Source organism: Astyanax mexicanus, chromosome 1, assembly GCF_023375975.1.
Source record: "Astyanax mexicanus isolate ESR-SI-001 chromosome 1, AstMex3_surface, whole genome shotgun sequence".
In the NCBI taxonomy this organism is placed as follows: Eukaryota; Metazoa; Chordata; class Actinopteri; order Characiformes; family Acestrorhamphidae; genus Astyanax; species Astyanax mexicanus.
In genome coordinates, this window is record NC_064408.1 from 11,471,899 (window position 1) to 11,495,385 (window position 23,487).

The 23,487-nt window shown below is 39.1% G+C and overlaps 1 protein-coding gene across 1 annotated transcript in view; it reads left to right on the forward strand.

Moving 5' to 3' along the window:
- Nucleotides 1-23,487, forward strand: part of pigl (phosphatidylinositol glycan anchor biosynthesis, class L) — a 58,200-nt gene that overhangs the window by 22,396 nt on the left and 12,317 nt on the right. Inside the window, exons 3-4 of the mRNA XM_022665750.2 lie at nt 9,377-9,467; nt 18,286-18,353. Of these exons, the coding sequence (XP_022521471.2) occupies nt 9,377-9,467; nt 18,286-18,353 (159 nt within the window). The remainder of the gene's footprint in view (nt 1-9,376; nt 9,468-18,285; nt 18,354-23,487) is intronic.

The following is a 23,487-nucleotide window of genomic DNA, read 5'->3' on the forward strand; positions in this document are numbered from 1 at the left end:
CCGCAGCCTCCAGAGTAGAACTGAAATACTGCGAGCATCCATTTTTTCCTGACCTAACAAGGCTGAACTTGCAGGAGCGCTTTGGGGGGGCGGGGCTGGGAAGTTCTAAGTTGGGAAAATTGGAGCTTCCAGTTGTCTAGAGTGCAGCATAAATCCAGCTAACCATGACTAATTGTATTCTCTTTGTATTGAAACTTGCTGCTGTTCCTTTTTTGTGTGTGTGTGTGTGTGTGTGCGCGCGCGCGCGCTCTAAAAGAATTAACAGCGGTTCAGCAGCTTAGCTCTCCCAGCGTGCATTGGGGCGGCCGCATAGACATGAGGGCCTGTGCCCCATGTCACCAGACAAAACAAGCGCTGTTGGTGGATGCCCCGCCTCCACATCCACCACACACACACTCTCACACTCTCTCACACACACTCACACACACATATACACACTCTAACTCTCTGTCTCACACACACACACACTCTTCTCCAGTAGGCCAAAGTTCAACCACGACATTCACATGCCTGCAAGCAATTACGCATCCACATGTAAGGCCTGAACAGAGCGAGCGAGGGAGCGAGCGAGGAAGGGAGGGAGGGAAAGACAGAGAAAGGAAAAGAGAGAGAGAGAGAGAGAGAGAGGGAAAGGTTACTGTGGGCCATTTAGTGCTGTTGCCATAGCGAAGCCAACACTCTATCCAGCTTGAGAAAGGTCAGGTAGATCATGTGTCTTTTGTTTTGTTTCTCTCTCTCTCTCTTTCTCTCTTTCTCTCTCTCTCTCTCTTTTTCTCTCTCTTTTTCTCTCTCTTTTTCTCTCTCTCTTTCTCTCCCTCTCTCTCTCTCTCTCTCTCTCTGTCTCTTTTGCCTGCCAGCTCTCCAGCTCAGTCGAACATCTCCTTTAAAGGCCTGAAATAACAAGCCGATCGGATCCGACAATCGATTTGAATACCCGAACCTTCAGGGCGACAAAAACAGCATTAAACTCCACCATTACAGATATCTGTGGACTTTCAGCTCAGCGCTATCTCTGGACTCTAGCCTGAGTTAACACTAGCTCTGCATATTTTCTAAACGGACAGTGAAGCACTTCTGGAAGTTACCCTGGATAAGAGTGTCTGCTTAACGCTGTGTACATGAATGTAGAGGAATGGGTAATGATTTGAATGGGTAAGAGCTAGTCGAAATGGTAATAATATATCAATATTTTCTCACTATACACTGTTTATTATAAGATTTTGACATGCAGTTATGGTGCCCCATTTGAAGCAGGTTTTTTAAAAAAAACTAAAAAAAGTTCTAATACTCCCCCACTAATCCCATAATTAGTACTGTGTTTTACTTTATCCAGACCAACAAGATCAGTGACTGTAGAAAGTGTGGATATTGTGGTTCCATTCCCTTCTGTTCTATATAATCAGAGCTGTGCAATATATCAACATTTTATCGTCTCATTTTATCTTTTTTTTTAAGAATTTCATTTTAAAATATCAGCGCTTTAAGACCCAACTGACCCAACAGACCCATTTCATTACAAAGAGGGTAAAAAATCTGTTTAATTACACAATGTCACTGTGCTATTCATTAAAGTATTTGTATTGCTGAGTAGCAGAATCTGCCCACTGCCGGGGCATTTTTCTGTTTGCCATGATAAACACTATGTATCGTCAAAATGTTTTAAAATCATAATTGAATATCTTTTTTCATCACCCAGTACACTAAGGTATTGACTAGCTATACAGTTCATATTACAATAAAAGAAAAAGAACAAAAAAGATGCAGATCTCAAATAATGCAAAAAAAAAAAAAACAAGTTCATATTACTAAAGTTTCAAGAATTCAGAAATCAATATTTAATGGAATAACTTTGGTTTTTAATCACATGCATCTTAGCATGTTCTCCTTCACCAGTCTTACACACTGCTTTTGAATAAATTTATGCCGCTTCTGGTGCAAAAATTTAAGCAGTTCAGTTTGGTTTGATGGCTTGTGATCCTCCATCTTCCTCTTGATTATATTCTAGAGGTTTTCAATTTGGTAAAATCAAAGAAAGTCATCATTTTTAAGTGCTCTCATTTTTTTTTCCAGAGCTGTATATAAATTTACAGCAATCTGAATCAGCAGGTGTCCCAATACTTCTGTATATATATTTTCTTTTTATCAAAATGTTGCTTAAGCAAGGGTCCAGAACCATCTCTCTCTTTCTACTTTATCTACCCCATTAACACCTCCCAGTCCACCCCACATGAACCCATCACCTTTGGCTACTGAGCACCTTATCATTTCCCCTCAACAGCGTTCCTCTGTAGAATGGTGCTCCTTCCAGCTGACCTCGGCGACCCTGACGCTTGATTGGTAGCCAGATTCATCACCAGCCAGAGCAGCCACCACTGTCCGACCCCCTGTGAGCGAGAGAGCGGGGTGAAAAGAGAACAGGAATGGAAGGATGGGGAGGGGGGGATCAGTCTGTCTTGTGTTATTTCACTCTCACTCTATCTTTCACCCTCATCTTCCTTTCTTGTTCTTTTTCTATCTCTTTCTGACACTCTTATTTTCTTTTCACTCTTCTTCTTTCTTTTCACTCTTACTCTCTTTTCACTCTCTCTTATTCTTTTTTTCACTCTCTTATTCTTTCTTTTCACTCTTATGCTTTCTTTTCTCTATTTTACTCTCTTTTCACTATTTTAGTCTTTCTTTTTACTATTTTACTCTTTCTTTCCACTCTTTTACTCTTTCATTTCACTCTTATACTCTTTCTTTTCACTCTGTCTTACTCTTTCCATCCTGTCGTTCTCTTACTCTTTCTTTCCACTCTTTTACTCTTTCTTTTCACTCTGTCTTACTGTTTACATTTTGTCTCACTTTCTTATCACACTTTTACTTTTTCACTTTTTTACTCTTTTTTTCACTCTGCCCTACTCTTTTCATTCTGTCTCTCTTACTTTTTCTCTGTTACTATTTTTTTGCTATCTTCTTTCTGTTATCAGTCTATCTCTCTCTTTCACTCTCTTTCTTGCCTTTCTTCTCTTTCATTCAGTCTGTCTTTTTGTTTGGTCTGTTTTCTGTCTCTCACTCTTTCATATTGCCTTTCTTTTGCTTTCTTTTCTGTCTCTCTCACTCTCTTTTTATGCTTGTCTTATTGGGATGGGCAATACATCGTAAATATAGATATATTTGAAACTGTTCTATAGAAGAAATAATGATGACTTGCACATTAGAGCTCATGCTCGCTCTCTCTCTCTCTCTCTCTCTCTCTTTCTCTCTCTCTCTCTCTCTCTCTCTCTCTCACTCCTTTGACCTTGCTGTGCTTGGTAGCTGCAGGCTGGGTTTGACACATTGAAAAGCGCTCCAGACCTCCGCCTTCACCCCACACAGCTCTAACTGTGCCACATCCTACAACCTCACCTCTCTAATAACATAGCAATAACAAACACATCTCAATCACTCAGTCACAAGATAACACCTCTAAACTTGTAACATTGGGCATGCCAGTGTTTTACCAAAAGAATAAGACTGCCTACAGCAGATAAGCATGGACTTATTGGCACAGTGCTTATTGATGAAATACATAACCGATTTTAAATGTCAAGGTCTGGATTGTGACTGCTTCCATTGCTGGTGTTGCTATACACCTGAACATATTAGACCTGTGTGGATGTATTGTAGATAAATTGTAGATGGTAGGATGTAGATGGTTCCTCCCAACATTTCTTCATCCTGCAGCTCTGAGGGAGATTTTCCTTGTGTCTGTTTCTCACTGGGGGTTCAGTGTTGTATGTTCAATGTTTTGTCTGATGCCGTGTCCTGCGATCACATTTCTATTAAGCTGCTTTGCGACAACAACATTTGTAAAAAGCATTATACAAGTACATTTTATTCTATATGATTTGATGGATTGCATATAAACCTATAGGGTGTCAGAGTGGTACATGTTTACACTTCTCATCCAATCATAATCAGATTGACTCTATCTGGATGGAGAGATTTATTTGGATAGGGGTTTTATTGAACGATGAGAAGCCAGAATAAAATAGGAATAATGAGGCATTACATTTTTTTAATGTGAGGATAGAAAGATCAGATAACTGTGTGAAAATGTAAGGAGTAGAAGTAAAAAATCATTTGGAAAATTACTAATAATAAACTGCAGTTTAGTTTAGATAACCAAAATTTCTTCTTAAGTAAGGTAATGTATTTGCTTGACACCATTATTCCATCTGGTTGGAACCAGCAGAAAGGCTACTGTGGCAAATCTCAGACATACATAGTGATGGTTACAGATCCACATCTCTGTCAGCTGACTGGAGCTAAAGGGTCTGCTGTACCATCTTTTTACTGTCTTTCATAGTGAACTGATTTGTTTGTACACAGATGCCTTAGTATTCTGTTTTAATATGTTGGTACATTACCTGCTGGTTATACTTGATATAAGTTGTGTTATATGTTGTCTTTTGTCTGAATGAAAGTGCAGATTAGTGAGGAGCAGGAGGGGTTAAATGGCGAGTGCTTGGGGGTGGTGTAGGGGAAGCTGTGGGGTGGAAATGGTTAAACTGGCTGCGCTGGGCTGAGCTGTGCTGTGCTGTGCTGCTCGCTCTGTGTAATGACGCCCTCAGCACTTTGATTTCAGCTGAACTGCAGTGACCCCGGCGTGTCTGAAACACTCTCTGCACGCATGGGTGCCTCTCTCTCTCTCTCTCGCTCTCTCTCTCGCTCTCTCTTTCTCTCTCTCTCTCTCTCTCTTTCTCTCTTTCTCTCTCTCTCTTTATTTTTCTCTCTTTCCCTCTCTTTCTTTAGCTTGTTCTTTCTCTATCTTTCTTTCTCACACACTTCCTCCCTCCCTCTCTCTCTCTCTCTCTCTTTATTTCTTTAGCTTATTCTTTCTCTTTCTTTTTCTTTCTTTCTTTCTCTCTGACTAGTTCCCTCATTCATGGAGGAGAGAGGAAAAAATCACAAGAAAAACAAGCAAAAGAGAGACAAAAGGGATATGAGGGAAGGCAATACACTAAAAATTGATGCAGTTTGGGAGGGGGACAAAAAGAGAAAGAAAGAGGACGAAAAAGAGAGAAAGAGTAACAAAGAGACACAAATGGAAGGACAATTAAAAGAAAAGAGAGAGGAGGGGAAGGACGAGAATTGGCTTGGAGGGGTTAAAGAGAAAGGAGAAAAAAGAAAAGATATGGCAAGATAATGATATGGGAGAGAAAGAGAGAAGAAAGGGAGGGAGGGAAGAAGAAGATGAAATAAATGAAAAAGGAAAAGAGAGGTGAACATGCCAATGTTCAAACCACTGTGCCACAGTTGTAAAAGGATGAGAAAGGCAAAAGAGAAGAGAGGATGAGAGACAGAGAGATGGTGAGATACAGTATAGTGAGAAGGAGAAGAGAAGGATAGGTCAAGAGGGATAAAGATAGAGAGAGAGATTGATGAGAGAGAAAAATAGAAAGAGGAGGATAAGGAAAGGACAGAGAGGAAGAGAAGGAGAGACAGAGAAGAAGGAAAAAAAGACATGTTGAGAACACAGAAACTCCACCCAGATAGGGACTTGAATCCAGGACCCCAGCGCTGATAGGAGAACATGCTAACCATCAAACACTGTACCAAAAGTGTGGCGGGGGGTGGGATAAGACAGAGAAAGGGAGAATAGAGAGAAAACAAGAGGAGAGAAGATGAAAAGAAGAGGAGGAAGAGAAGCAGAGGTCAAAGGGAGAAGTTGATTGAAGATAGAGAGAAATAGAGAGAGAAGAGAGAAATAAAAATGTCAAAGCGAAAGATGAGAGAGGCAGAAAAGTGGGGGAACAGAGAGAGAGGAGGAGACAGGAAGAGAGGACAAGGCACAGAGAGAGAGATACAGCATAGTGAGGAGAAGAAGAGAAGGAGAGGTCAAAAGAGATAAAGATGGAGAAATAAAAGAACAGAGAAAACAAGGAGAAGGGAAGCAAAGGACAAAAGAGATATAGAGAAATTGATGAGAGAGAAAAAAGATAGAAAGAGGAGTATAAGGAAAGAACAGAGAGGAAGAGAACAATAGACAAGAGAAGAGGGGGAAAAAGACATGTGGGAAAAATAGAAACTCCACCCAGATAGGGACTTGAACCCAAGACCCCAGCGCTGATGGGAGAGCATGCTAACCATCAAGACACTGTACCACCCTGAGTAAGAGAGACTGTTATGGAAAGGAGGAAAGAGGGATAAGAGAAAGATTAGGGGATAGAGAGAGAAGGAAAAAGGAAGAGATGATGAGAGAGAGATGGTGAGACATACAGTATAGTAGGGCTGCACGATATTGGAAAAAAATTGATATTGCAAATGTTCTTTTTTCAACAATATTTCGCGATATTAAACAATGCAGGGTCCATGACGTCACCAACCCCGCCCCCACCTGCGTGCTGTCTTGCGTCCAGACCAATCAAGAGCTGAGTCAGAGCACTCAAAGCCCGAGGAAAACAGCAAAACAACAATAATGAACCCTTTAATCAGGCATTTAAATGGCTTTTTAAAAGGTATATAAAAGCGTTTTTCCCGGGATTATAAGTCTGAATTCAGCTGTAACTGGAAATATCTGCAATGCAAAACTGTGCTGCACAGCTTTCAACACGTGTGTTTACAAGCATGTGCCCAACCATGTGTATGGAGGCCATGCGGTTGCCTTGTGTTTTCTCCTGCTCCCCCCTCATGCTTCTCAGGCAGTAGCAGCCTGTCACTCACACAGACACAGAGACAGCGCTGTGTATCTACTACTTGTGTCAGGAATCGAAACATTGCAACATGACGTGTTTGATTTAATTGCCTTAAGTGACATCACATGTCCTGCAATGTGACTATTGCGCATGCGCACATCGCGATGACTATGATTAATCAATATATTGTGCACCTCTACACTGTAGTGAGGAGAGGAAAAGAAGAAGGAGAAATCAAGAAATAGAGATGGAGCAAAACAGGGAGAGCAGAGGATAAGGGAGATATAGAGAAGTGGATAGAAGAGAGAGAGGGACAGGGAAAAGGAGAAGGGGAAATAAAAGGGTCAAAGTGAAAGATGAGAAAAGAGAGAATGAGCAAGATGGAGGGAGGAGGGGCGGTGTGAAAGATTGGACACTGAGACAGAGGTTCACTGACCTCCGTTACATTGCTGGCTGAGTGGGGTGTCCCAGATAAAAGGGAGAGCTGTGTGTGAGCGAGGGAGAGGGAGAGAGAGAAAGAGAGAGAGAAAGTGAGAGAGCAAGGGAGAGATAGATGTGTGATGGCCTGCTTTTCCCTGGGCTGCACTTCTAAATGAATGGGAGCAAAAGGCCCAGGTGACCTTAGACCCCAGACTTCAGAGAGAGGGGCTGTAGGCTGCGCTCCAGCTGGGCTGAGTGGGACAGCGGCACTAAATCACTGAACACCCACACTGGGCCAAGCTGTGCACACACACACACACACACGTACACACTCTTGCACTTTTCCCTGCTCGGCTCTCCGTCAGTACCACCTTCACACTCTGGAAAAGTGTGGAGGAAGAGCGGGTGGTACAGCTGCAGCTGGAACACACTGACTTGCACTGTGTGTGTGTGTGTGTGTGTGTGTGTGTGTGTACACGCATGTACATTTTCTCTGAAACAAGGGCCTGCTGTGTTATACACTGAGTGTGTGTGTGTGTGTGTGTGTGTGTGTGTTTGCTGTAATTCATTTTGTCCCGACTTTGCACAAGCAATAAAATATCCTCATTTGTTCATAAGGAATTAGGGCTGCTCGATATATCGTTTAAGCATCGTCATCACAGTGTGCGCATGTGCAATAGTCACGTCACAGGACGTGTGATGTCACTTAAGGTAATTAAATCAAACACGTCATGTTGCAATGTTTTGATTCTTGACACAAGAAGTAGATACACAGCGCTGTCTCTGTGTCTGTGTGAGTGACAGGCTGCTGCTGCCTGAGAAGCGCAATGGGGGGGAGGGGGAGCGTAAGAGGGAGGGGCAGGAGTAAACACGATGTAACAACATGGGCTCTATCCACATGGCTGGGCACGTGCTTGTAAACACACGTGTTGAAAGCTGTGCTCCTCAGTCCAGCACAGTTTTGCAGCGCAGATATTTCCAGTTACAGCTGAATTCACACTTTTAATTCCAGAAAAACCCTCTTATTTACCCTTGAAAAAGCCATTTAAATGCCTGATTAAAGGGCTGATTACTGTTGTAATCAGTGTGAGGGCAGGGCTGGTGACATCATGGGCCCTGCATTGTTTAATATTGCTATATACATAATCGAAAAAAAATAAAACATTTGCAATGTAAAATGTTTCCAATATCGTGCAGCCCTATTAGCAATACATTACATTTCATTAGCAATGTATTAGTGAGACATTATGATGCAGTTTCTCGTATGTAGACATTGTTTATGCCTAGTCTTGGATTGGTTTGGGATTCACAGGGCATCTCACAATACGATATTATTAGGATATGTTGCCCAAACAATTAAACAAGATTTTTTTTACTGTAATTATTTTTTTGACTCTGATATTTTCAATACGCGAAAAAAGGATCTTTTCGATACAATAAGAAAATGTATATCAATACTATATAGAATACCCTCTAATTATTGCGTTTATCTACTTTGAACTTGCACCCATTGCTGACATATATACCGTAATTTTTGCACTATAAGGTGCACTTAATCCTTTTATTTTCCCAATAATCAGGTGCTCCTTATGTATGAATTTTACCAGTCAGGTATTAAGGAGCAGTAAAGTCACTCTGTTGAAGTGCAGCGTTATACAGGAGTTTTAGTGAAGTTTCTCCAGCACTGAGGCTGGAGCCGTATTAGCATTAGCCGCTAACCACAGCGCTAGCTCTTTCGCCCTTTAGAAGGAAGTATATTTGTGTTCACTGTGATAAAACAAGCTACAGGGGAACAAACCGCTAACTGGTAGTGCCTGGGTTACCGGACCACTCAGGGTTCATCAATGTAACGCTGTCGGGCGACGTTTACTAGCACTAATGCTTCTATGCTTACTGAAAATAAATGGAAGCGCCTTACTCACCCAAATAAACAGGTTTCAGGAGAGAAATCTGTGTAGAATACTTTGTGACACCCTTGTTCCTTACTATTGTCTTTTAAAATGCGTATTATAATCCGGTGCACCTTATGTATGAAAATAGTCCAGAAAATAGATTATCATTGTTAGTTCGCCTTATAATACAGTGCTCCTTACAGTCTGTAAAATACAGTATGTGCAAATGCATAAGCACAGCTTGCTTGTCTAGACCCTGTTGAGAAGTACTGTCGATAGAACAGGACCCTACAAACCACGAATATATATATCAGTTTGCTAAATTATAAGCTGGTATGTTGTTGCATGGACTATATAGCAGTAACATACTAGACTGAAGTTATTTTTCTCCCTTTCCCTTTTCAGAGAGCTTCCAGATGACCCAAAGGCAGAGTGGAGTACAGCGCTGACCTCCATGCTGATCCACAAACACATCAAAACTCATTCCATTAACATGGTGAGAACCTTCAAAAACTCAAACTTGTAGTTTGAGTGTAAAACTCGTTCTGTGAACCTAAATAATCACAAAGAACATTAAGGGTTGGTTTCCCAGACAAGGATTAAGCTTAGTCCTGGGCTAAATTTTCAATGGAAAATCTCGAGTATGAATGTTTGTTCTGTTTAGTCCAGGAATAAGCTTATGAATAAGTTCATCTGTAAGTCATGCATCTGTGGGCCACCCAGCAAGACAATGACCCAAAGCCCTGATCTGTACTTGTTCGACTTTCAGGTTAAAGAAAAATAATGCTAAAAGTTGATGTGTAGAACTAATCAACAGTTACCGGTTGACACCAGATAATGAAAACAAAAGTTCACATAATAATTTTAAAATGTTTAATTTATTGTGATATTGATTAAAGGCCATGTTGCACAACACTAATTAACACTAACTACTACTATACAAAAGTGTTGTACTCAAGATCCCTTCAGATCCCATTATTCTGACAGGATAAAAAATAAACTTTTCTTTTATTTAGATTTCATAAATATGATTTATACTGTAACAGTTTTGATTTATTCACATTTTATAGCAATATATCACTTTGCTTAGAATAATGCAATATATACACAGCCCTGCAATACAGAAAGTTTACTAGAAGTTGCCTTTTTATTGTAATATTTTGATCAAACCACATTTTGGTTACAATACCAGCCAAATGTTTGGACACACCTTTTCATTTAGTGTTTTCTTCATTTCTTTATTTAATTTAGTTTTTACATAAACTTATATTGATATTAAGGAATTGAAAACCATTAAGCGACACAGGGAATTCCATAGTGAACATCATTAAAAAGTGTTTGTCCTCCACTTTAATCCCCTGATCTAAACCTGATGAACTGAGATGGTGATTTGAGGTGATTTAATTGGGATGAGCTGGAGCTTCAAAGCAAGAAAGAAAAGCAGTAGCTATTATTCAGCACCTCCAGGAACTCCTTCCTTCAAGATGCTGAGAAAACTATTCCAGGTGACTCTCCCTCATGAAGACACTGAGATTAAAATCTCACCAAGAGTGTGAAGATCTGTCCTCAAAGATAAATGTGCTGCTTAGAAGAATCTAAAAACATATTCTTATTTTTTTTACAGAATAGTTCAGCATGTGTTCCTGTATAGCTTTAATATAGTCTTTAATATTAAATTTACAATGTAAAAAATCATAAAAAAAGAAAACGCATTGAATCAGAAGACTGGTATTGTACATCTGAAGTGTTTTGTCCAGACCCTTTATCAAATTAAATAATACAAAAATGGACCAATAGTGCTTTAGTTTTGCTGTCTACCAGGTGAGGGAGTGAGAGTGATAGTGAAAACCCAGTCTGGAGTGAAAGTGGAGCGATTACAGAACCCTTTGGGCCACTCCAGTCCACTCGTACTCTGTCCCAGATAACTCTGATTAAGAAGAATTCCATTCCATGAAGCTGGAGATAACCTTCAAAACCGCCAGGCCCGTTGTCGTGTCCATGATTCAATATTTACATCTGAAAAGTAGGTCATCTGTTTCCACACTCATTAAAAAGTACAGACTCCCATTCTCAACGCAACAGCTCCACCTCCCTCTCGCTGAGCGCTGGCTGGGTCTGGCTTTCAGAGGGGCGTGTTCTCGGCCGTGTTCTCCTGCAGCCCGGTCTGGTTTAATCCACAGAGTACAGCATGTCGTCCAGCGTCTGTATTTACCCCTAATTACTCCTGCATTAATATCCCACAATGCTCTTGGCTCTGGTTATGGCGGACAAAACGCACCTCCCCAGAGCCACCGCTGGCCAGCCGAGCCGAGGCCAGAGATTTTATCAGGCCCTGCCAGGGGGTTCCAGGAAATTTCCCAAATGGAATTTCAAATAGAGATCTGAACAAGCTTTTTATTTCCCCCCTTTACACCTCCTCCTTCCTTTTACCAGTGACTCTCTGGGTCTGTCTCAAAACCCACTGAGCTGACCATGTAGGCACTGACTAAATTTGTATGTATAGGTACTGTGTAGGTGCTTATGTAGGCACTGACTAAGTTTGTATGAATAGGTACTGTGTAGGTACATATGTAGGTACTTACTAAGTTTGTGTAGGTACTTATGTAAGTACCCATGAATGCACTGACTACGTTTGTCTGTGTAGGTACCTATGTAAGTACCCATGTAGGCACTGAGTTCGTCTGTGTAGGTACTATGTAGGTACTTATGTAGACACTAAGTTTGTAATAACTTATATTTTAGGTACTTACTAAGTTTGTGTTGGTACTTATGTAAGTACCCATGTAGGCACAGCCTATGTTTGTCTGTGTAGGTACCTATGTAAGTACCCATGTAGGCACAAAATTTGTGTAACTACTATGTAGGTACTTACTAAGTTTGTATAGGTACCCATGTAGGCACTGAGTTTGTCTGTGTAGGTACTATGCAGGTACTTATGTAGGCACTAAATTTGTGTAACTACTATGTAGGTACTTACTAAGTTTGTGTAGGTACCCATGTAGGCACTGAGTTTGTCTGTGTATGTACTTTGTAGGTACTTACTAAGTTTGTGTATGTACTTATGTAAGTACCCATGTAGGCACTGACTAAATGTGTGTAGGTACTATGTAGGCGCTAAGTTTGTCTGTGTAGATACCCATGTAAGTACACATGTAGGCACTAAGTTTGTGTAGGTACTTATGTAAGTACCCACATAGGCACTGACCAAATGTGTGTAGGTACTATGTAGGTGCTAAGTTTGTCTGTGTAGGTACCATGTAGGCACTGACTAAATTTGTCTGTGTAGGTAATATGTAGGTACCCATGTAAGCACTAAGTTTGTGTAGGTACTATGTAGGTACTTACTAAGTTTCTGTAGTTACTTATGTAGGTACCCACATAGGCACTGACTAAATGTGTGTAGGTACTATGTAGATACTAAGTTTGTCTGTGTAGGTACTATGTAGGCACTATGTGTGTGTAGGTACTATGTAGGTACTTACTACATTTGTCTGTGTATGGTACCTATGTAAGCATGTTTGTAGGTGCTCATTATTATTGTCTTATATTATGCAGGTACTAAGTATGTGTAGGTACTATGTAGGTACTTATGTAGGCACTTGCTAAGTTTGTCTGTGTAGGTACTTATGTAGGTATTGACTAAGGTTGTCTGTGTCTGCGGGGGTTCGAGCCTACAACCTCATAGTGGCAGCGCTGGACCAGTCGGCGCCCCCCAAAGACCAGCTCTTTTGGTAGGACCAAAGTTTGTTCCTTTGGTTTTGACTGTGGTTCAGGCCTTAAACTTAAAAGCACCCTCAGACAGCGTTTCTAACGTATCTAAGAATTCATACAGCCTACTTTTCGGGGATAAGCATCTTAATACATAAAATACTGTGTATATATAGAGAGCAGACTAAGTTTTACGACAAAGCCTCTCTCTTTCTTTCTCTCTCTCTCCTTCACTCTCTCCCCTGCTTTTTCTCTCTCTCTATTTTCCCCCCTACAGGCCATTAAAGCTCAGATAAAGCCCAAGCACGGAAAAGAATTCCTCAAACAAACACCAACAACCGAACAGGCCGGGGAAGAGCGCGAGTGCTGTTGTGAAACAGCTCCGTTTTGATGTTTCCCTTGGCATGTGTAAACACGCGAGCTCGCCGTCGCCGACCCCTGTCCCTCCCATCCTGCCGGGCCACGTTCTCCCTCTCCGAAGAAGATTTTAATGACTATGATTGCATAAACCGTATCCGTAACCGTGGCAAACCAACCCCCCCCCCCCCCCCCCTCCAAAATGTTCAGCGTGGGCGTGGCTGGCCATTATTCTCTCCTGCTGCTTATTTGATTTCAGGGAAGCTGCAGCAGTCTGCTGAGAAACACTGACATCACACCATAACTTTACATAACCGTCTAAGACCAGGCTCGACCAGTTAGATGATATTTAATACAAATATTACTGATCCAAATGATGTTTTTGGACATTCCTTCTAATAAATAACATATTCAGCTAGATTAACACACAGCTTAAAAATGTAAAAACTGGTACATGTCCACCTGCTCCAGACTCCAGTTCCCAGCATGCACTCTCACCTAAACTTTCACACTCCATTGATCACGTGACATTACAGCATTCCCGCTCACCGAGCTACTGATTGCTCACACCTGTGTATATATACCCCTCATTCCTTTGTTTGTCTGTTGCAGGGAATTGATCTCTCATACAACGCATTTCTTGTTTAGCCTTCTGTTATCGATCTGCTCTGTTTTTTGACTATACATTCGCCTTGCCCTTTCTATTGATCGCTATTCAATCAATCAATCTTTATTTAAACTCTGAGTACATTGAGGGTGGCCCTCATTTACAATGTAGCCGAGCAATTACATAGGGAAGGGATTGACAAAAAAAAAAGAATAAATAATTAATAATGTCGAAAAACAGCATTTAATAAGACATATAAGATATTAAATAAAAAAAGATATAAAACAAATAAGGTCAAAAAAATGATTTAGGAGTAGGAATCATGTAATTATATGCAAAAAAAACTAATAAAATTCAACTACAGACGAATAAATAAAACAAATCATATAAAAGAGTAAAATAAAAATAAACAAAAACTAAAAACAATAAAAAAAAATAATAATAATAAAAGATTACTGAGCCTTTGCCTGCTCCCCAGATTTTGGATTTTTCTGTCACACACAGAGCATTTACTTTCAATTCATGGTGAAGCTAATATCGTCATTATTTGGAATTCCAGAACGAGAGTAAAATGAAGTTGATGGAAAATTAAAAAACCTTAATCTTAACCTAAAACTCTAAATCCTACATCTGAGTTTTTTCTCTAATTGGATTAATTAGCTTTTCTGCCCCCGTCCCTTATATGAATATACTAAATTTTTGTTATGCATATATATCTGCTGTATTTTACCACTGTCTCTCTCCTCTGGGTGTAAAATGGGCGGGACTAAAACTGGGTCAGGCTGATGTCAGCGGAACCCTGACCAATCACAAGGTTAACATAGCTCCGGCCTTTCTTCGAGTCTGAACAACTTGAACCGTTTAACTGGTGAACTGTTGCATAGCAACCACCTTAGCAAGCTATGGAAATATTCAAAAGACAGAGTTATTGTTTTTCGTCTCAAGGCTGTGTGCGTTGCCATGGTAATTTAAACAAACGTTTGTTCATTAGTTTTTTCGTTATCAGAGGGAATGAAGAGTGCATTTTGGTGATTTTTTGAGGGGTGCTTTATGATATTTCAGGTTCGGGTTTTCTATATAACCTTCACTGAATCACAATCACAATAATACTTATGTTTAGTGTTATACAAGAAAATCTACAAAAATGTGTTTCCCAGGGACTTTATATAAGATTGGCTACTTCAATTCTGCCCTCATTATTCAACCACTTAATTATTTACACTAACATATCCCAACCTCACTTACATTCAAGTAATCTTTACTCATGATTGGGTATTCACATATTTACATTTTTCTTTAGAACTATATTTGTTACAGATGCATATTTATATTATATTTCTATGTCACATCACTCACTTTCAAAATCAATGTCATTGAACTTTGCACTTTGCTCTGTTAATGATTTAATTATTTAATGGCCATTAGCAACATCTACTGCACTGCTGTCTGTCTGTCTGTCTGCCTATCTGTCTATCTATCTATCTATCTATCTATCTATCTATCTATCTATCTATCTATCTATCTATCTATCTATCTATCTATCTATCTATCTATCTATCTATCTATCTATCTATCTATCTATCTATCTATCTTTTGCTTTATTTGCCTTCAATAATGTCATAGACATGCCTACATGCTACAAGCTGAGAGATCCAGCACAGGCAAAACGCCTTGAAAACAAGTGCCAGTTGACTTTAGTGGGGTGTAAAGCCCCCTGTGAATCATCAGTAGTCGAACTGGTGATTAGTTTTAATTCCCCTGAGGGAATATCTGTCTTTCTGTCTGTCTGTTTATCTCCTTCCTTGGTTTGTAAATGCAGTTACTTTAACAAAAGCAGGAAACAGTATTTTTTAATTGCCCAGATTTCAGAAGAAGTGTTGAATAGGCAAGCGTCCCAGTTCTTTTGTCCATATGTAGTGTATTTAGTTTTTATGTAATAATAGAGAACTGCTGAAAGTGTATTGGCCCACGTTTAAACTAAAAACAGGCCTGGCCATGTACACACACAGTTTTAGCCATTTGTCCTTTTCTTGTACTCTCTATTGCCTAGTTCCACTTCACTATATTTATGAATGTGTGTACAGTGTATATATACAGCTCTGGAAAAAAATTAAAAGACCACTTCAGTTTCTCTGATTTTGTTATTTATAGGTTATGTTTGAGTAAAATTAACTTTGTTTTCTTTATTCTATAAACTACGAACAACATTTCTCCCAATTTCCAAATAAAGATATTGTCATTTAAAGCATTTATATATATATATATATATATATATATATATATATATATATATATATATATATATATATATATATATATATATATATATATATATTGCGGAAAATGAGAAATCTTTCAGACCTCAAATGATACAAAGAACACAAGTTCATATTCATAAGGTTATGAAATATCAATATATAAAGTTCAGAAATCAATATTTGGTGGAATAACCCTGGTTTTTAATCACAGTTTTCATGCATCTTGGCATGTTCTCCTCCACCAGTCTTACACACTGCTTTTGGATAACATTATGCCTTTACTCCTGGTGCAAAAAATCAAGCAGTTCAGCTTGGTTTAATGGCTTGTGATCATCCATCTTCCTCTTGATTATATTCCAGAGTTTTTAAATTTGGTAAAATCAAAGAAACTCATCATTTTAAGTGCTTTCTTATTGTTTCCCAGAGCTATATATATGTGTGTGTGTGTGTGTGTGTGTATGGATTTCTGACATTCAAACCCCAATTCATGTTCCTCCACTATGCAGAAGCCACTTCACTCACCCTGTTTTCTTTGGCAGCTCAGAACATTTCCACCAAATTACGGTGTTCTGTCTGCTTTCTCTCTCAGTACAGCAGGCAGGAGAAACCACTCTGTCCCAGAAGCACAGCTGGAAGGCCCAACAGTATCTTACCGCCTAGCATGGATGGGGTTTCCCCCGACTGGCTGGTGTATAGGACGAAAAAAAAGCACCCACCCCAAAAACCCACCACGCCGCACGCTGTCGATCACACAGACTCCTAACCACAGACAGAATAAAGCTCTTAAATATCAGTTCCTGTGGGCCAAGTGTCATTCAGTTTGCTCTTGTACTTAATGATGTTTGTCTGTTTTTGTGTGTTGGGCTCTCTGCTTCTAGTCTAGAAAAGTCATGTTTTTTACAGTGCCATTATTTTGCCACACACTTACACCTACTAGTGCATCTAAAAAAGGTTGATTATCATTGAAAAGTTGCTTTAGTTATTCAGTAAATCAGTTCGAAATGTGAAACTCATGTATTACATACATTTTAAGTTTTTATTTCTTTCATTGTTTATAATTATAGCTTCTAGCCAATGAAAACCCAAAAATCAGTGCTTCAGAAAAATAGAATACTATAAAAGACCAATTGGTTCTTTTGGCAGTGTATGCAGTGTGCAAAATCCTGCTGGAAAATGAAATCCACATCTCCATAAAAGTTGTCAGTGCTGTAAGATTTTCCGGGAAAACGCTGCACTGACTTTAGACTTGATAATAAAACACAGTGGATCAACACCAGCAGATGACATGTCTCTCCAAACCATCACTGATTGTAGAAACTTCACTCTAGACCTCAAGCAGTTTGGACTGTGTGTCTCTCCACTCTTCCTCCAGATTCTGGTTCCTTGATTTACAAATGAAATGTAAAATTTACTGATGATCAGTGATGGTTTGGAGAGACATGTCACCTGCTGAGTTTTACATTTTGAACTGAATTTCTCAGAATAAAGTAACTCTTCATTGATATTCACATTTTTTGAGATGCACTAGTATATATATTTGTGCTTCTTGCTGTATGCTGTCAATCATAGCAAAGTTAATAAAACACAGAACATAATGAAAGGCACATCTTTTTTTGTATAGACCTTGTTTAGCCTGTCTAATCACAATCACTACTTTCTCTTCTGCACCGAGTGGCACTTTGGGGACCATTGGAAAAATACCTGACAAAATTTATAATAATGAATACATAGATTTACCTTTCCTAAAATGTGACCTTGTCATGTCAAACCAACAATAAAAATACACTGCCTGCCTCATAAAAAATGTCACTCTAATACAGCGTACATTCACTGTGGCATCTTTTTCACAAGCTTTTGCAATATCACAACATTTATTTCTCTACAGATTTCCCTTAGTTTTTCCCCAAGATCTTTTTTGTATTGATGATGGGACATTTGGAACACTGCACAAAGTCTTCTCCAGCACATCCCAAAGGTCTGGACTCTGTGGTGAACAATCCTTGTGTGAAAATGATGATCTCATGCTCCCTGAATCACTCTTTCACAGTTCCAGCCCCATGAATCCTGACATTGTAATCTTGGGATATGCTCGTGTTCATCAGGGAAGAAAACATCATTGATGGAATAACCTGGTCTATATTCAGTATATTCAGGTAGTCAGCTGACCTCATTCTTTCAGCACATACTGTTGCTGAACCTAAACCTGACCAACTGCAACACTCATTAAAAGAAAAAAAGCATGCAGTGTATGAATCATATTTATAACAAATACTAATGTTCCAGAGATGTGCTAACCTGTCATTTTTAAATCCATCAAAATCGTTTGGAAAGTAGTTCATCTGTCTATGTTCCCTTTTGTCTAATGTTTAAAAATGTCTGTACAGGTGCTGACGTTTGATGAGGGAGGAGTCAGTGGACATACCAATCACATCGCCATCTACAGAGCTGTCAGGTACCTTCACTTAATTACATAATTTACCTTAATTAGAGTTCTGAGATATTAATTATTCCATCAACTTTATACATGCTACCAACACCATGCTTAACAGCTCACACATTTATGGTGGAGTTCATATGGTTGAATGCTTCACCTTTCATTCCCCAAGCATACATTTGGCCATTGTTGCTTTACTGACATGACAAAAGTCATGGGATAGAAGTATACAAATTGATCATGAAGTGTTCCCTCCGGGGAGCAGCTTGGAAACGTCTACACCCGTATAAGTCATAAGGTGTTATCTTGTGAATGAGGTTAATCACCGGCCAGTGTGTTCATGGCAAGGCGGTGTGAATAATCAAAGATAAAAAAAAGGTATGATGGTGGGTTAAGATGGATGGGATGTTTCTTTTTTGAAGTTGTGTGATTATTTAACATTATTCAGTCCCACATACACACACAGTCACAGCCTTCTCTCCCAAATGTGATTTGCATAATTCCACATGCTGCGTAGTCTAGCGATCATCCAAAAAGCCACACCCGAACACTGCGCCAGCAGACAATTCCCCTAAATCATGTCAAGAGGAAGAGAAAAGGAGAAAACAGAGGGAGGGAAAGAAACTAAATGAATTAGAAAGATGTGTTTGTTGTTCCAGCAACTGCATAATTCATCAGAAGCAGACAGAAGGATTTTAAAAGAGCGTAGCCTTAGAAATGATGGTTTGCAAAGTCAGATTTCCAAATATCCCACTAAAACTCTGCAGTTTTATATAGTGGTTCTGTAGTTTTGTGCTGGAGCTACAATGCTAATGTAACGGACGCTTATGTGCGGTATTATTGATTGACTGATCTGCATATTGTGATGTGTCTGCATACTTTGAAGAGGGCACTGCAGAAGTGGTAATTATCACAGTAGAATAAGCAAGGTTTGGAAAAGTTTCATAAAAATGTAAGCAGCACTGTTATGTTTAATTTCTTTAAAGAAACAAATTTCTTCTATTAATAAAAAAAATATATGATTTAAGGTTTAGTAGCTCTTTTATTTATTGGGACAGACAGAGCACAATATACAGTAGGACCAAGCAGCAAAACACTGCTTTAGACACATGCTGGAGTAAACTGGTATATACCCAGACATGTATAAAGTAATAAAATAATACACACCCTTTATGATCCATAATCTCAGCCTGAAAAAATGATTGACAGGCACCTGTCCAAATAAAGTTTGGCCTTTGTTTTAATTTCTTGGAAAATCTGACTCTCTCTCCTGCCCTCTGTACAAGGTTACCAGAGTTCAGTCCCCAGCGAAGTCCATTAAGATAAGGCAGCAGCGTCCAACAGCACAGGTCACTTCTGCAGAATCACAAACACTGATAAAAACCACTGAGGTTCCCAGTGATACTCCCCGAACGAAGCCTGCGCTGGACCAAATCCCCGTTCAGTTATTGAGCAACACTCTGCCGTGAGCTGAGCCGGCCAAGAGCTACGTCTCATCCAGGCCTCGTCCTCTTTACAGCCGTGAGGAGAAGTGATAATACAGAGCCATCTGCATTTTCTCAACTTTATTTCTCCCCCACCATCAGCTTTCTCATCAGGAAGAGAGAGAACACAGTTTGGCAGTTTTCAGTGTTTCAGGGATTGAGAAATACACCGCTGTTGAAAAGTCTGAAAACATTTGACATACTGAATGAAAATTGCACTGATATTTCAATATAAAATAATTCCACTTTCTTATTTTCTGCCCAATTTGGATAGCAAATTAACCAATCCCCATTAATGCGAACTCCCGACTATCACTAGTAATGCCCCAACATTTGGAGGGAGAGGCCTAGCACATGCCTCCTCCGATACATAAGAATTCAGACCCCACATGCAGCATCACTGCACTGGGTAGCTAAAGCTCTCAGAAGAAAGCAAAGCAGCCCAGCTCTGATACATCAGTTAACAGACACCTCCCAGGTTCTGAACCAGTAATCCTTAAATCATAGTGACAGTGCCTTTGTCCACTGTGCCTATTATTACAATATAAATTTGGGCCATATCGTCCAACCTTAAAGGAGAACTCTGGTGTAAAATGGACTTTTTTGTAGTAAAACATGATAAAAAAGTTCTTACCTTTGATGAATAGCACACCTCTGCTCTCCCACAGCGTTCTGAGATCCAGAAACCCTTCAAACTGGGTGACACAGGGCATAATTTGCCAGGATAAATCGTTTTTCCCACCGTTATCCAGCTCAAAGTAGCTCCACACCTCCTTGCTAGAATCCGGAGAGCCCTCACATTTAAAACGAGGCATTAAAAACTTAAAAAGTGCAGAAGAAGATCATTAAAAACCTCCGTTTACATCCCATAATGCTAGCTTTAGCTCCGAGCGCCGCCATCACTGTACTGATAATAACATAGACATAATAGACATATAGACATATAATAACATATATACATAGACTCCGCATAGTGTAGCAGCCAGTGCCAGGAGGCAGGCTATGTGGAGTCTGTGTATATATGTTTATACGTGCATGGAGCTGAAGCTATCGTTATGGGTTGTAAACAGTGTTTTTAATAAGGTTCTTGTTCTTCACAGGAGCAGGTGTGTATATGTGTGAGATTTTTAGAATGGAGTGAATTTTAGTTATTAGATTTAATCCATATTTTAATGTAAATACAAAGTTGAACCTTCCAGGTGAACTAGCGATCCTGAAATCATAGTGAAAGTGGCTTTGTCCACTGGACCAACATTCCTAAATTGTTTAATCCTGCAGAACTAGACCTGTCATAATAATAAGGATATCGACATACTGTACAATATGTGGACATGAGCTTAATAATAATTGTTGCTGACCTAAATATTGTCTGTTGTGTTTTCACTTAGCAAGGAGAGTGCATTAACATGAATGAGCCAATATGTCAAAATTGTTTATAGTTAAATGTAGTAGTGAAGTACTGAAAGTGAAATTATTACTATTTATAACAGAAAGCAGACTAAAGTTAGCAGCAGAGTAAAGTAAAGGCAGAACGGGAGCAGCGAGATCTTCTTATAAGATCAGCTTGATCTCTTGATTCAGTCAATGATGAGGAGCTTCATCAAACCCAGTGAAACAGTGCAGAACAACTACCGCTCTGAGTTTACTGATAATGTGGGTTTAGAATCATTCCTAACAGTTTTATAATAGTAACTAATAACGATGCAGCACATAAACACTACATCAGAGTACAAGTAGAAGTAGAAAGTAAAAGTGGAAGTAGAAATAAAAATAACATTCCCGTAGATGCAGTATTTTAGTACTTAAGTACAGTAGTGAAGTGAAAATAATAGTCTATTAAATACAGATACATTATTTTACTACTTAAGTACATTAGTGGAGTTAGAATAATACTCCAGTAGATACAGATACAGTATTTTAGTACTTAAGTACAGTAGTGTAGTAAAAATAATACTCCAGTAGATACAGATACAGTATTTTAGTACTTAAGTACTTCAGTAGTGAAGTAAAAAATAATACTCCAGTAGATACAGATACAGTATTTTAGTACTTAAGTACTTCAGTAGTGAAGTAAAAATAATACTCCAGTAGATACAGATACAGTATTTTAGTACTTAAGTACAGTAGTGTAGTAAAAATAATACTCCAGTAGATACAGATACAGTATTTTAGTACTTAAGTACTTCAGTAGTGAAGTAAAAAAATACTCCAGTAGATACAGATACAGTATTTTAGTACTTAAGTACTTCAGTAGTGAAGTAAAAATAATACTCCAGTAAATACAGATACAGTATTTTAGTACTTAAGTACTTCAGTAGTGAAGTAAAAAATAATACTCCAGTAAATACAGATACAGTATTTTAGTACTTAAGTACTTCAGTAGTGAAGTAAAAATAATACTCCAGTAAATACAGATACAGTATTTTAGTACTTAAGTACTTCAGTAGTGAAGTAAAAATAATACTCCAGTAAATACAGATACAGTATTTTAGTACTTAAGTACTTCAGTAGTGAAGTAAAAAATAATACTCCAGTAGATAGATACAGTATTTTAGTACTTAAGTACTTCAGTAGTGAAGTAAAAAATAATACTCCAGTAGATAGATACAGTATTTTAGTACTTAAGTACTTCAGTAGTGAAGTAAAAATAATACTCCAATAGATACAGATACAGTATTTTAGTACTTAAGTACAGTAGTGAAGTAAAAATAATACTTCAATAGACACAGATACAGCATTGTAATACTTAAGTACAGTAGTGTAGTAAAATAATATTCCAGTAGATACAGATACAGTATTTTAGTACTTAAGTACTTCAGTAGTGAAGTATAATTAATACACCAGTAGATACAGATACAATATTTTAGTATTTAAGTACAGTAGTGAAGTAAAAAAAAATACTCCAGTAGATACAGTATTGTAGTACTTAAGTACAGTAGTGAAGTAATAATAATACTCCAGTAGATACAGATACAGTATTTTAGTACTTAAATACATTCGTGAAGTAGTTCTACTTTGTTATTGTATCTTTGTGTGTATGCTGTACATACAGTGTGTGAATACTGTAAATATGTGAATGACCCTTTGCCCCCCTCGTCTCATTTCATGCATTATTTTAGCTTGGACTACATTTCCCATGAGTGTGTGTATATTCTTCCCGCAGTGGAGGCGCTGCTGCTGTTGTAACCTCTCTCCCAGTTGGACTGTTGCCAGGAGCCGAAGCCGAGTTGCTGTTGGATGGGCAGAGCGAGTAAGAGAGAGCTAGAGCGAGAGAGAGGGAGAGAAGGAAAGAGCAGAATGTAGGGCTACAAATGTTTTCTTGTCAGTTGAATTAAAGGAGAGCTGCCTCGTCTGTAGCCGTTAATGAGATGTGATTAAAGTTAATAGCAGTAGTTCTGTGTTTCTGTGGTTCTGCTGCTCTCCAGAAAAAGTCTGTATAAAGCTCCACAAAAGCCCGATCATCTGCAGTGCTCAGTGCTACACAATTACAGAACACAACATCTGGTGGGTCAGATCTGACCTGGTGTTTCGGTCAGCCTGGAGACGGGGAGGGAGGCAGGGGCGGGGGCAGCGAGGGGGCTGGCAGTGTGGAGTTGAGCTCTTTGGCCTGCACAGGTGGCAGCGCTGGGAGGGCCAGGCCAGGGCACCAGTGAGATTTCCAGGAATTG